The sequence below is a fragment of the Anas acuta genome, chromosome 1 (assembly GCF_963932015.1).
Source record: "Anas acuta chromosome 1, bAnaAcu1.1, whole genome shotgun sequence".
NCBI lineage: Eukaryota > Metazoa > Chordata > Aves > Anseriformes > Anatidae > Anas > Anas acuta.
Window position 1 is genome coordinate 167,023,472 of NC_088979.1, and position 13,559 is coordinate 167,037,030.

Sequence of the window (13,559 nt, forward strand, 5' to 3'; positions counted from 1 at the left end):
ATTGATATGAAACGTATGAGAATAAGTGTCCTAAGAGCTTGATATGTTTTATGTTGTCCAGTATTTCTCTCCATTTAATCAGGCATGTAACATATTCAGAATCATTGATTCAAAAGAATACTGCTGAAGCTTTTAAACATCCTTCCTTTTTTGTCCTTTTCTGTAATGGCTAGCCATTCAGTGCTTACCATGCAGTGCTCTCTTCCCTGTTTTTATCCATCTCTTTCATTCCTGTAATGAATGTACTGAAGTTCTTACCCCAAAATACCTAGTCTATGCTGCTTAATACATTTGTGTCGCTATGCATTCAAACAGTCCCTGATGGTTTTGTTCTTTCATCTAGCCCCTGACTCTGCTTCATGTGAATCATATAAACCCTTTAATCATTTCCTTATCCACCTCTTTTCTCTTTTTTAACATGTGTTTGGGTTTCAGGCTATGCCAAGGCAAACATCTAATCTTACCCTAAATCTTTAGTAATAAATTCAAACTCAGAAAAGTACTTTAAATAGCACACTCATCTTCCTTGATCATGCCCCCATATAGCTGCTGGAAGTGAAACTTTTTCTCCATGGAGTGCCACTTTGTTCTTCTGCACACTTATAGCTATGCATGCACCCTTTCTTCTTCCACATTATCATTCTTTTCACATTCTGCTGTTCTACCCTCCTTTTTGCAAATCTTCGCTGTTACTTTTTGTCCCAGACTACTATCAGGGTCTGCCTTGCCTTCATTGCCTTTCATCTTCTTTTTCTTTCCATTCCTCTTTGTCTTCTGCTCCTTCTTTTAGTCTTGTAGCCTCAAACCATATTACTGATCCCTTTTTCCTCACCATTCTTATCTGTTTTTTAGCCCACGTTTCTCTTTACTTCCCTTTGTAGTCTTCCCTTCTGCCGTGCACACTCCCTTACTTGCCCTGGACCCCGTTCTGTTACCAGTTCTCTGACAACATTGTGGAAACGCAGATGTTGTCCTGAACAGTAACGTGCATCTTCTCACCATATATTGTGGCATTATGGAAGGTGTTCTCAACTCAGTTTTTAGTCAGATGTTTTGGTCTGTTTTGTTTGAATAGTTTGTTGTTTTTTCCCATTTTATTACATTCATAGTATTTAACTGCTGTTGTTCATTGTGAGGATTTCTAAACATATTTGCTTGTGTTAGGCTAGGAAGAAAAACAACTAGAGAAGATCCTTCCTGTTGGTACAGGGTTGCCTTGCTTTAGCAATGCTCCGTGAACTTTCTGATTCCACATGTTGTAAGGGTCATTGTGAAGTAGGTACACATGTACTTACAGACCCAGAATTACATACAAGATGTAATTGATTTCTGAAAATCTCATTTAAACTAGGGACCAAAATATACTTCAAAGTCCCAGATAAGATTTTTCTATTGTTTCTGAAATGCTGTGGAAGAAAATATATTTTCACTTTTAAAAAGTTCACTTTTACCACATGAGTTCTGACTAAAAGAAACTAAATTAATGTCTGCTGAAAGACAATGAAAAGTTATCTCAGTTGAGGTAGATATTCATTTAAAATTAATTTATTTGAAAATTTACATATCAAAGGTCATGAAATAATATAAAAATATGCAGTGTTTCTTAGGTGCAGGCCATTGAGCAGATTAAATGTGTACCCTATGGAGCTTTGGAGGAAAACGTATGGAAAATACCTAGAAAAAATATCAAATAACTGTACTGTCCACCAGATGTCCCTGTACTCATAGGTGGTAATGAACAATATTCATTCAACTGTCTAATTGCTTTTATTAAAGGCAATTTACACACAGAGTATGTATTTCCCAAGTCTCTGTTAACCACTGCATAATAAGATCATGAATAAATGGCAATTACATTAACAGTATTTGAGAGCTGTAGTTATGAAAATAAATTATAGGAGTTCACTGGTAAGTTTCTACTTGTCATTTCAGTTTTGTGTGTGTTTCCTTCTCTTGGCAAATGGTCTATCATGCATTGCATGGTAGAAGTGATGAACATTAATCTCTTATATTTGCAATTTGTATAAATTTATGTGTGTAAATATAATCTCATAAATATGAGTAAATATACTTCATTTACCTATCTATAAAAGACTCCAGGTTACTGGAACTGGCAGAAGTAGTGAGTTAAAGGAATGAGGCTTTTGTGGATATTGCAACTTCGGTAGATGTTGGAGCAGATGTTGTCATGGTACCTGCATTCATGCCAAGCATATCATTTCTCTCAGCTGCCCTCTTAGCTTGCCATGCAGCATGTTCCAGCAAAACACTTGGCTAGCAGCCCTACATGCGCGTCTAGGGACTACAGCAGGACTGCAAAGTATCTCTTTGAGGGTGAGCACTCCAGCTACTACCCTAAGATTTGTAGATCATCATATACCTGACCATACCCTCAGTGGGAGATGGGCAGGTCTGCCAACATCTGCCCTTGAGCATCATGGCCAGCTCCAGGACATCACACAGCTCTTTAGTGATGCCACCATACAGGGAAGACACTCTGCCTTCCTTTTCCCTGGGATGACTGAGCTGCCAGCTGCAGCAACCCAGACTGCCTCCGGTCTTAACTTCTTCAATGGGCTCATCCACAGTGGTGAGCACCAGGTCCAGTAATGCTTCTCCTCTGGTTTGTCTAATACCCGGACCAGGAACTTATCCTTGACATGCTCCAAGAGTCTTCTGGGTTGCTTACAGCCCCCTCTGCTGCTTTCCCAGCAGAAACCCAGGTGATTGAAGTCCCCCATCAGGATGAGAGCCTGTGAGTGTGATGCTTCTTGAACCTGAAGCAAGAAGACCTTGGCTGCTGGCTTCCCTTGATCAGGGCAGCCTGTAGTAGCCTCTAGCCACAATGTGTCCTTTACTGGTCTGGTCCTTAATTTTCACCCACAAGCTCTCCACCTGTCTGTGGCTGTTTGTCAGCGGCAGCTCTTTCCAAACTGTCCATTCCTTAACATAGATGGCAACACCTCCACCCCTCCCTTCCTGCCTCTCTCTTTTGAAAAGCTTGTAGCCCTCAGTTGCGGTGTTCCTGCTGTGTGACTCTTCCTACCACGTTTCCGTGCTAGCAATCAAGTCATACATTATATTTTTCTAATTGCACCACAGTTACCAACTCCTCCTGCTTGTTTCCCATGCTGTATGCATTGGTGCAGAGGCACTTCAGCTGGACAATCGGCCCCATCACCTTTTCAGAGAAGCCCTCCCTAATCCTTTTGGGACAATTCACAGGTATTGCCCTGTTGCTTCCTAGTGTCGGTGTTCACAGGTTCTATACTGTCACTCAGTGGTACAACCTCTTCCCCTGTTGAATGTAGTTTAAAGCCCTGCTAATAAGCCCTGCCAGCTTGCTGCCCAGAAGGCAGGTCAGGTGCACCCCATCCAGCATCACCATGTCTGGTCTCTCTTGAAGGTGTCTCCGAGACTGTAGAACCCCAAACCCTGAGCGTTCATCCAGCTGGCCACTCTTGTGCCCATGGCACCCACCTCTGCCTTCAGGCCCTATGGGGACTTCCAGAACCTGCATCCCTTTGAGTGAGGGTCTGGGCAGCTCTTCTGGTCCTCAGGAGGTCTCTCTAGATGTAGGCCTCTGTCCTGGGAGGTTTGTGGCTCCTCCATCTGGGTTTCAGCCTCAGCCTGGCAGTTGTGATGGGTGGACACCATTTTTGTTTCAGTAGAAGGCTGCTTCTCTTCGCTCCCAGAACAGAAGAAATACATACGTAGATTGATTCATCAGTAGGAATCCTGCCTTAATTACTGCCTTCTGGTGTCTAAGCACCGTAAGCTTGATTAAGTAAGGGGAAATCAGTGGGAGCCAAGGGAGGCAGGAAGGGAGATGGGAAGAACAAATTTCTTAACTAATTTGGAGAAAATAAGCCACTTTGAGAAAAGCAGACATCCTCATCCTGGTGGGTGTGCTAAGAGTTTCTGTTTCCTAAATTAAGATATCAACAAACACTTTATATTCGTTACATGGAAATATATCTTGTATTTATGTATATTTGTCTGCACGTACTTCAAGATGGCATGTTGCATGGCAAGTTAAGTGTTTTCTTTTGATTTTCATTTGTGATGTTTTGTTTCCACAAGGAATTATTGTCTCTCAAGGACAGCGATCAAATAAAATAAAAAAACAATAACTTCCATAGTCCAGTAAACCAGACATGAAAACTTATTTCAAGTCTTGAGTATTAGCAAATGCTATCCTGATTTTCAAATCCGTAGATCAATACAAAACTAATCTAATTTTTAGATTTTTTTGTCCTAAATATATATAAATATATATAAGATTATCAATTCATGATATACCATGATATTAATGTAAAGAAGCTTCTTTCAGGAAGAAGGTTTAGTGGAAGTAAAAGCTTTTATATGTATTTTAGCCTAACAGAGTGAACTAAATTTGTTTCAGTCCAGTGAGCTAACTATATAACTTAATCCTGTTATTTTATTTGCAGTTTCCTGGATTATCTCTAGCTCTTTAATCTCATAAAGTGCCATCTTTATTAAACTGCTTGCATGTGTTGAGGAAAGACACTAGATGGAAAAGTGATAGAAACAAGACAATTTCCTGCACAACTTTCTTAATTTGAATGTAGGAATGTGCACAACCTCCTCTAAAGCAAGAAATGAATTCAGATTACGTAAGTACTTGTAATTTTTAAGTAGATTTCATGCTTAACCCTAGAAGATACTGTGTAAGTATGTAAAGGTATAATAACCAACCTGCAGCTTAACTGTTTTAGCAGTATGCTGCTAATGCTGAAATGAGAGAGAATATATTTTATAAATATGAGTTGGGCAGATATCACAGCAAGAATTCTAGATTACTCTTTTCTGTAGTTACGTGAAAGTACTCAATACATCTTGTGCTTTTGATGAGCTGAATTTTAATTTACAGACCAATCTAAGTACAGATAACTCTACAACAATGATAGTTATGAAATATTACAATATCTGTGCTAATCTTCTATGAGGTGTATATAAACAAGGGCAAGTTTTGGTTAGCAGTGAGCTTTTTTTTTTTTTTTTTTTTTTTATAAAATTTGCTTCCATAGCACTCCTTATAGAGGACTTAAAACCCTCTTACTGTAAACTATTTGGATTGTGTTTACAGACATTGAGTGTAACACCTGGTTTTAGTTTGGTAGAGCTTTATGAGGAGGGTTGACAATGGATTTTTAAAGTGAGTGAAACATATAGGCAGTAGAGGAATTGTTTTAAGTAACTATTAACCATATAGATTCAGTTAACAGTAGTTCATGGGCTATAGTATAGTCAAAATAAGGCTGGAAAAAATGCAGAAGAATCTAGCAACTCTGAGTATTATCTATATGACTCCATTATTATCCTATAATGGAAGGAAAAGGTCTTGGATAATATATTTACAATTATTTCTAATGCTCTCATGCTTATTGTATCTCCATGCATATATTTCTACTATCTTGGTACGGATTATAACACATAGGCATATGAAAAACACCCATGCATACTATGATCATACTTTGTAGGGGTTTCTGTCCTGAGATTTATCCACATCTAGCTTGTGTCTCTGGAGATCTGTTCAAACGCTGGGGCATCTCTTTGCCTGTGCCTTACTGAGGGAAGGGAGCCAGAGATCCCATCTTGTGGACACTTGCTCAAACTGGATGTGCCTTGGATAGATATCTGCAGAGGAAATGGCACTCTGTGCATTTTTAGTGTGATGATAAAAGAAATGGCTGAAGTTCAGTGGCAGTTTCTCCCTCAACAGATCTTAGTACATGTGGAGATCAAAGATACTGGCCAACAGTGAGTTGCAACACAGCAGATGAATTACGAGCACAGAATGGACTGGACTGGATGAGTGCTGTCTGCTTATAAGTTGCGTTTTGCATCTTATGAATATAACCATGAGTATGTCATCTCAAAGCTCTCAGATTTCAGTGAGCATGGACAGCTGCATGCAATTGTTTTTGAATTGCTGTTGGGATTGTGTCGGTAGTGCCAGCTAACCTTTCTGTTAGCTCCAGTACTCGCTGTTGGTCAGCATGACACCAAGCTCTGCCTGAGAGCTCCCTGACAGTCTTTGGACCACTAGAGCTGCCCAGAAAGCAGATGCCTGTCCCTTCTTTTCTTGTCCTTACTTCCTATAAGGGCTAATAGCATTCATGATACTGTTCTTTGAGGACAGAACTTGTCCTTCTTGAGGACAAAACCATTTTCAGTGAACTAATCTTTCTACATTAGGCTTTGCTTCGTCAGCAGTAAACAATATTAAGTCTACCAAATAGCATCCCGGTAATTTAGAGCGTTTGCAACAAGTTTCACAAAACAGTTCTTGAAGGGTGTTTATGCAAAGAAAAAGGCAACACTTCTAACTTAGCGTATTAGTTACTTCTCATAACATTTGGATCAAAATCCAGAATAGATGTAATATATTCACAAAGGCAAAGATCCAGGAAAAAAGAAAAAAAACCTTTCCTTCAGCAGAGCAGTTGAAATGAACAAAATGTTCCTGGTTCTTTAATTGCTTTTCTTTGTGTGACTTGCCATATCACATAATAACATGAAATAAAACAAAAGTGCATCTGTCTAATCTTGTAGCACTCATTCAAGCTGAACTCCCACATACTTCACTTTCAGCCTCTTCCTTTTGGCTGTGCTCCTCTCTGCTACAAAAATAGAGGTGAAAAACCTGTGACAGAAGTGGCACCAGAGAGGTGGTAGGTGGGAGAGCAGTAGTTTACTTGCATAACCACAGCCATGTCAGACAGCTTGTTTGATTCATTTTTTTGGGGAGGAGGTTGGGAGAAGAATGTTCTTGTGAAAGGTCCGGAGCTCTGCCCTGGAGCAGAGCACCTTCCTAATTTCTTCTGACTGCAACCATAAATCTGTTGTGACACACTGATGTTTAAAAACTAGCACAATCTTAGACTTTTTAGTCAAGCATATCCATGTTTCCAGCCCCTAAAAATACCATTCTCTTGTGTGTCTGCTTCCTGCTTTGAGCACTACCCCTGTTAAAAGCCAGGACATGTTTATGGTGCACGTTGCAAAGAGCTAGCTGTAAATGAGCCAGCCCAGGTATTGGGAACAGTGATGCCCTAGTAGCCAAAGCCATGGTTAACTTGATCTTTTGTTTTTTCTACACTGTACCTCAAAATGCCATCACATGCACCAGGTGGAATCTGCAGACATTTAGAGCACAGAAGGGACCATGTGGCCATAAAACCACTTTTCTGTGGTTCTTCTCTGCACAAGGTTAAATGGTACCAGTGAACATCCTCTGAGATGCAAAATTACAGAATATTTAGGATAATAAGGCCTCTGTTTAGGAAGCATATAAATTTATTGCATGATGTGTATATGCTAAATAGTATATGTTTATTAGTAATCATGATTAAGAGGAAAATTCAGTTTTAATTCTCTGATATGTATTATACATTAAAAGACGGAATAAAATACTGTTCAGGAACTTGGGCATAAAGTGAAACTAGATACCCGGGGGAGATGCTACTTTATTACTTATACATTACAAATGAGTACTTTTGCATGTGTTTAGTTATTATTTTCTAAGAATTGCTAATTGTTAATAATTAAGTAAAAAACAATACCAAATAGTGGTATTACAAAACATTTACTGGATAAAAGCAGGGAGCAGAATTGAGGACTCGCCTCCTTCTGTGCCTAAAGTGGTCTCTAAATTGCAGAGTCACAGTCACATTAATTCTTTATCTATTCCTTCCCAAATCTGGACTTCGTATCAATGCACTGAACTGGCTTCAAAAGGATGGACGGAGAATGCTGAAAGTCCTAGAATAACCTCAGGCTTGCTACACTAATCTCATTCTTAGGAACTGTGGCTTGAAGTCTCCTTGAAAAAGGGAGAATATTGAACCCATGTTTTTTTATTCTGGATGACATCCCTAATCTCTAAATTACTCAGAAGGAGTGAAGATACAATTCTTCTGTATTGTATTGGATGTAAAAGCAGGCTGAGCATAAGCAAGCAAGCAGGGTCCTCCCCTAGACCTCTGGGTATGAATTTCACTGATGTGGAATAGGATTTAAAACACAACTGTTCACCATGATCTTGGTTTGGTCACCTGTTCCAGCACAGATTTTATGCGTGGTCTGTCTGCTTATGCCTCAGTTTCCCCTCCGTTCAGTCAGGGTGCTAGTGATTTTGCCACAAACAGAGCTAGCTGCACATACATGTTCATTAACAGTCTGTGAGTTTCTCAAATACGACAGTAATCAACGTAGAAAGGAAAAAACCTTTCAAAGTTAAAAACAGCATATGTGTCTCAAAAGGTGCTTGCAAAGTGAGTTTTCTCACACTAACAGCAAGGAAAATCTGTGCTCCCCAACTTTTGTGGAGAAAAGATATTGACTGAATTCCCTAGGTTTCTGTGTTCTTATTGTTTCAGCATACAGTGGGTTTATATGACTTGGTTGAGTTCAATAGCAAGGAACTTGGTCCAAGAAGAATGTGGTAGGTGTTTCCTAGCTCTGTATTATCTTGAATCAGGTAATTCTTAGGCCACAGCAAAAAGCACAGGATGCTTTTTACTGCAGGTTTTCAGAAATTAGTTCAGTGTGTTTAGACTTGAGCAACATCACACAAAGTTTGCCTTAAAATCAGAGTTTTGGGAAACTTTTTTTTTTAATGCTAGTTCCTGTAGGTGATCCAAAGCATAAACATTTTACATGCAGGATATGCCCCCAGAGCTGTGACACTTAGAATGGAAACCTCAATTCCCACTGCAGATAATGTATACACCCAGTTACTGCACATAGTGTGAGCTTTCCTTTTTACCACTGAGCAGTACAGGCTTGTTGGTATTTTATCGCGAGTAACTCTTTAAGTAGGATGGATCTGGCTTTATTTTAAAAAGATGTATCATTGGTTACAAGCTCATATCTTGAAAAAAGTAAAAAATAAAGTATTACTATCACCATAAAAAAAATCTGACATGATGAGATATGCCTCCTGTAGAAACAGATCTACGTTTCCTTCCATGACAAGAAAGTATTTTAGTGAAACTACTGGTAAAACTGTAAATCAGTCTACAAATATATTTTATTTTGAGTGAAAGGCTTAATTTGCAGGAGAGGTGCTGCATGCAGATGTTGCAGGTAAGTCAAAGCAGGGCATGAAATTACAGGCTGCCATCTGCTTTTAACAAATTATTTTTTCTGTTCTGCCAGTCAAAAATTAAAATTCATGATTAATGCATGGTGCTCAGTTTGAAGCCACTGGAGTGACAGACTGAATTCTGCTACAGCTAATCAGGCAGGTCTGGGAGGTCAAAGCTTACTTCTTGCAGTCCTACACAGGCAAGAAAATTCTTCTCTTCCTCTTCAGTATCTCAATTTCAGCAGGCTTGCATCATCTCCAATATGTTTTCTTGAAAAGAGAACGCTGTGAGAAAGAGACGATCGGTGAGCCCCCACTCATGTTATTATGTGTCTTTCAGTGAGTTTTAGAGGCTGGTGATTAACACTACAGATGATTGTCCTAAACCAGGGAAACTCTTTAAACAGTAGTGATTATAAATTGTAATTCTTTCATGAAGGTATTAATTGTAAAGGTAATAGGACAGACTTTTTTTAAAGTCCTCTATATCTTTTTAATTAGAGAAATCCTCTAGATTGTTTTTCATGTACTTTTGTCAAACATTTTGTATATTTTATAGAGAATTAAATATATTTGTTAAACTGAAATCCACTTTATCTTAGTTTTCAAACCTCTCTCAACATTATCATTTATTCTCAATTTCCATTTTGCTGTTATGTAATTTAGTAGAATTTAGGTGTACCTGTGTTTATTTCAGGGTTGGATTTTATTCATCATGTTGTGTTTTTCATTCTGTGATTCTTCAAAACTTGAAGCAATTTGGATAAGTTTAAAAAAAAAAAACAGTTACAAAAAGATACAAAGCACAAAGAGAAAAATAGGAAAGCTGGAAAGGAAACCAAAGTAAATCACAAAGCTGGAAATCATTTCTTCTATTCCAGTTGATGGCAAAGAACTTGGATTGAGGATGAGGAATCAGAGGGGGGAAAAAGATGTATCATAGTCTTTGTTTTCCAAAATTAAATCAATGTAGGAATTCCAACTGGAATTTGCCAATTTTTTTTCCTTATAAATTTAATATTAAAAACATTGAAATGTTGCTTTCTTTAGTAGAAAAAAATAAGACCAAGTTACTTTTTAATGGGAAAAAAAGTCAGAGAAAATATGTCATACAGCTCTTTTTGGGCTGACAGTTTTTTGCACTTGTGGATAACAATCATGGTTTGGAAAAGCTGAGGAGCTGTTCTGTTTGCAATGATCTGAGAAACATCCCCCAAGCTGCCAGGTACCAAGCTGCTGTTCGGAGGGGTTACAAGCACCAACAGCGCAGTCTGCTGTTCAGCAGCTCCATCAGCTAAATCAGATGGCACAGGGTATTTCTAGGTTTCATTTGTGCTGTTGCTCTGTCTCATATTTGACCTGATGATACTGTATGTAGGTGATGCAGTTAAGGAAGAAAAATAAAATCTCCATTAGGAAGAAAATATGGCCATTATATTAAACTTCCAAATTTTAGAATTGTAGACTCATAGACTTCTAGAATTATAGACTCATTTAATGGTTTGGGTTGGAAGGGACCTTAAATGCCAACTAATTCCAAATCTCCTGCCATGGGCAAGGACACTTCCCACTAGACCAGGTTGCCCAAAACTCCAGCCTGGCCTTGAAAACCTCCAGGAATGGGGCATCCACAGCTTCTCTGGGCAGCCTGTGCCAGTGCTGCAGGTATTAGACCTTGTATACTTTCTCAACAAAAGTAAGATAGGAAGCAACAAGAAAAATGACTTTAAATTATGGCTCATCTCGCAGAGTCTGTGGTGGATAAGCCATTAAAGTTCTAGGTTTCCCAGCTTTTCTTGGAGCATCCACCTTTCCCAAGAACTGCCAGTTTTATCTGCTGTGTTGTCAGCTCTACTTCCTTGCGGTGGCAATACCTGGGCAAAGAAGGCCAGTGTAAGCATGAGGTTTTGCACATGACTGGGCATTGTTCTGCAGTTGTAATCAAAGGCTGGTGTGTGGCCTCTAAGGAATGTGCTCCGGCAGATCGTGCACCTGGGGAGTCGCTCCACAGAGCAGATGCACATGAATGATTCAGGTCAATATCTCCTGAGTAAAAAGTTTGTAGTGGAAAGACATTTGTGCTGTAACAAATAACAATCATAAAAAAGCTCATTATTATTTTTTAACTAAATTTTTGTTAATGGCATTGTGATTCTGTTTCAAATTTTCAAACAGCACAGAAGAACTTAAATGAATATGATTAGAAAAAAAAAAAGTACCTTCCACAGAAAAGAATTCCCTTAGAAGTCATGTTAGCTTGTTGAACTCCTGGACTTATCGTGGAAACTGGATATAAGGAATTTGAATCACAGATAGTCCTCACACTGCATTACCTTCTGTAGGGTTTCTCTAGCTTATAAATTATGCAAAGTGTTTATAAGGCTTTCAAAGCATACAGTTGCTTTCTAATTCCAACTGTACATATGTGTGAGTACCAGATGTAAGGTATAGTTACTTAATGATGGAATTGAGTAGATAGAAAAGGTTCTTAGGTTTGAAAAACAGGTATCTACCTGCGTGCTGGAAGTACAAAGTACAATTTCCAGCATTCTGAGGAAAAGAGGTGAACACACAAAGCAATATTTTTAATATTGAATGTGTTCTGTCTTTTGTATACATGCAGATTTGCATGTGTATGTGTATGGCATCATTCAATGGCAGCATGCATTTTAAAAACTGTTCTACAGAGCAGACTGTGCTTTCCCAGCGTATTTTCCTCAAAGGGCTCCGTGAACAAAGCAGCACTTTATTGCTCTGTCATACCTAACTCCCCTATATACATATAAATTTTTGTATACATAGCTATATATAAATACATATTTTTGCACATTTGTTGGTATATATTAAGTATGGTTGTTACGGTACATCTGTAATATGCTTCATCAACCTAATTTTCACAAAACCCGTCTGTCACAAATTAGACATTAAACAGCCCAGATAGGAGAGTCTTACAGCCCAATGCCCAGTGAATTGTTGCGTTTTTTTTCTTTGTTCATTTGTTTTTTGTTATTGTTTTTTAAATCTGTTTCTGTTTCCATGTTTCAAAGGTAAACTGCAGATTTGTGCTGAAGTTAAAACCTAAGTTGTTTCTAGGCTGCTCTTTGTTTATCATATTAAAAATCATGGTGTGTTCTTCCCTGGGTGCACAAATACAACTCCCATTAGCATTACAGTAACAATCACACAAGCACTGAGGAGATGAAACAGTCCCCCAAGGCCTTTATGTTATCCCCCGTGCATTAAATCATGTGGAGCGGAACAAAATAATCTGAAAATATGAAGGCTTTTGAACTAGGGCTATTGAACTGTATTATCCTCGCTGCACTGATTCCACAGAATTGGCAGCAGCAGCAGTGCTGATACAGACAGAGTCCCCCAAAAAGTGTGTACAGATCTTTTTCTAGCCTTCTACAAGGCAGTGAGGGACAAAAGGCTGCTCTGCTCCTGTAGATACAACTGGTAAGTTATATTTGTGCATTATACCAGGCAGAAAAAATTCAAATGATCAGTTATAAGGGAAAAAATTTGTAGAACTTTTTTAAAAAAAAAAAAAAAAAAAATGTTTTTTCATTTAGTAGTTCCTTTTATCTGTATGTACTCCGTATATATGTATTGATGACTAGGGTCTCTCAACAGGTCATTAAAGATAAATTTATAGCATGGCTCAGCCTTAAAGCTGTCAGAAACATGAAACATTCATTGTGAATGAAGCATTCCATCTTTATAGTACTGAAGAGTTTAGATAATTTGCAGAAAAAAAATTACTGAGGTGATTTGTTTTGCTGAAACAGCCTTTTATAATAATAACTTACTCTGTCAGAGAGCTTTGACTGAGTTTTTAGTTTGCTTTTTGAGAAAAACTAGAAAAAAAAATGCATAGCCAAAGGTTTAGGCCAGTAGCTTTTTGCTACTTTTGGTGTGCAGTTTCCATCCTCCATGATGTGTCAAACATCTTTTAAATGCGACTTTACTCAAAAACAGCCATTGTTCTTTGTGGAAAGTTTTCTCTAAACTGAAAATTCTAGTGAAAATGTTGTCTGTAACGCAATGTCTGTTTTTTAAAACGTACTTTGTGTAAATTTTGTGCCTATCCTTATGGAAGATATCCTTAGAGTATTCCTAGCACATTCTGAATGAATGTAACAATCAGGTCAGTAATTTAGTTCTATTAATATATAATCTCCATTACCATGCCTTTATCTGTTTAAAGTTCATTTGTCTTCCTGGCTGTGATCATGAGCTCCTATGTGGTAACCATGGCTTATAAATATTTGCTCACTTATTGCTGATTGTTGTCCTTCTTACCTGTAATAACGCTAAATAAACACCTACGGGCAACCTATGATTGTTTCGTTGGAAGGCTGCAAAATGGTGAATCAGAATGAATCATTATTTGGGAAATAAACCGTTTCAGAGCAAAGAAAGCCACTCACCTTTTATCATC

The 13,559-nt window shown here is 38.3% G+C and overlaps 1 protein-coding gene across 4 annotated transcripts in view; it reads left to right on the plus strand.

The window, feature by feature from the left end:
• The window catches only part of PTPRR (protein tyrosine phosphatase receptor type R), a 141,885-nt gene that overhangs the window by 25,069 nt on the left and 103,257 nt on the right, over nucleotides 1–13,559 (plus strand). Inside the window, exon 2 of one of the 4 annotated variants that reach the window (XM_068669202.1) lies at nucleotides 4,452–4,637. The exons of the other annotated variants lie outside the window; for them this stretch is intronic. Coding sequence (XP_068525303.1) covers nucleotides 4,623–4,637 — 15 coding nt within the window. The 5' untranslated portion in view covers nucleotides 4,452–4,622. The remainder of the gene's footprint in view (nucleotides 1–4,451; nucleotides 4,638–13,559) is intronic. 4 annotated transcript variants of the gene reach the window in all.